This window comes from Orycteropus afer, unplaced genomic scaffold (genome assembly GCF_000298275.1).
Source record: "Orycteropus afer afer isolate SDZICR_OR568_19922 unplaced genomic scaffold, OryAfe1.0 scaffold00262, whole genome shotgun sequence".
NCBI classification, from domain to species: Eukaryota; Metazoa; Chordata; class Mammalia; order Tubulidentata; family Orycteropodidae; genus Orycteropus; species Orycteropus afer.
This window is the reverse complement of record NW_006921849.1, coordinates 3,081,350-3,082,474: the sequence shown is the minus strand read 5'-3', so window position 1 is coordinate 3,082,474 and position 1,125 is coordinate 3,081,350. Positions and strand designations below refer to the sequence as shown.

The 1,125-nt window shown below is 47.1% G+C and overlaps 1 protein-coding gene across 1 annotated transcript in view; it reads left to right on the top strand.

Annotated features, from left to right (window-relative positions):
* Nucleotides 1–1,125, top strand: part of BST1 (bone marrow stromal cell antigen 1) — a 46,842-nt gene that overhangs the window by 6,990 nt on the left and 38,727 nt on the right. Inside the window, exon 2 of the mRNA XM_007950084.1 lies at nt 385–531. Within this exon, the coding sequence (XP_007948275.1) occupies nt 385–531 (147 nt within the window). The remainder of the gene's footprint in view (nt 1–384; nt 532–1,125) is intronic.

Sequence of the window (1,125 nt, the reverse complement as noted above, 5' to 3'; positions counted from 1 at the left end):
AATTTGGGTTAATGCACGAGCTGTGACAATTGGTTTCTTTTTTATACACCTAGTACTGCAGAGCCCAGCTCTGGTGGTGCCATGGTTAATTACAAGGCTCTGTGGCTGTTCAAGTCCACCGGCTGTTCTGGGGAGAAAGATGTGGCAGTCTGCTTCTGTAGAGATCACAACTAGGAAACCCAACAGGGCAGTTCTATTCTGTCCTATAAGGTCGCTATAGTTGGAATTGACTTGATGGCAATGGATTTTTGGGGGGTTGTTCTGCAAAATCAATATATAACAATTGCTTTTTAAGCCCTTGGAGCTCTTTGAGAGATGTGGAAATACTTCACCGTGGATCATGATGTCGATTCTTCTTCTTTTCTAACTTGTGTTTTTGCACAGAGACAAGAACTGCACAGCCATCTGGGAAGCCTTTAGCGTGGTGCTGGACAAGGATCCCTGTTCTGTGCTTCCCTCCGACTATGACCTTTTTATTAACCTCTCCTGGCACTCCATTCCCAGAGACAAGGTAACTCCACAAACGTCTTTGTGTGGATTTCTCTGTCTCTGTCCAGATGCAAAGGCCCATGGGTGGTGCAAACATTTGCACTCAGTGACTAGTGTAAAGGCTGGCAGTTTGAACCCATCCAGTGGCACTGTGGAAGAAAGACCTGTTGATCTGCTTCTAAAAAGATTGCTGTTGTTAGGTGCCATTGTGTCAGCTCCGAAACACTGCCTGGTCCTGTGCCAGCTGCACAATCATTGCTCTGCTTGAGCTCATTGTTGCAGCTACTTTGTCAGTCCATCTCATTGAGGGCCTTCCCCTTTTTTGCTGACCTTCCACTTTACCAAGCATGGTATCCTCCAGGGAATGGTCTCTCCTGATAACATGACCAAGTAGCTGAGATGAAGTCTGGCCATTCTTGCTTCTGAGGAGCATTCTGGCTGCACTTCCTGCAGGACAGATTTGTTAGTTCTTCTGGCAGTCAGTTTTCTTCGCCATCACCACAACCAAGAAGATCACCTGGAGCAGTTTGACTCTGTAACACATGGTGTCACCATGAGTCAGAGTCGACAGCAATGGGCTTGGGAGGATTTGGGAGAGATGTCTGGTTCCCTGGTCAGGTGTGAGGTTATCTGACC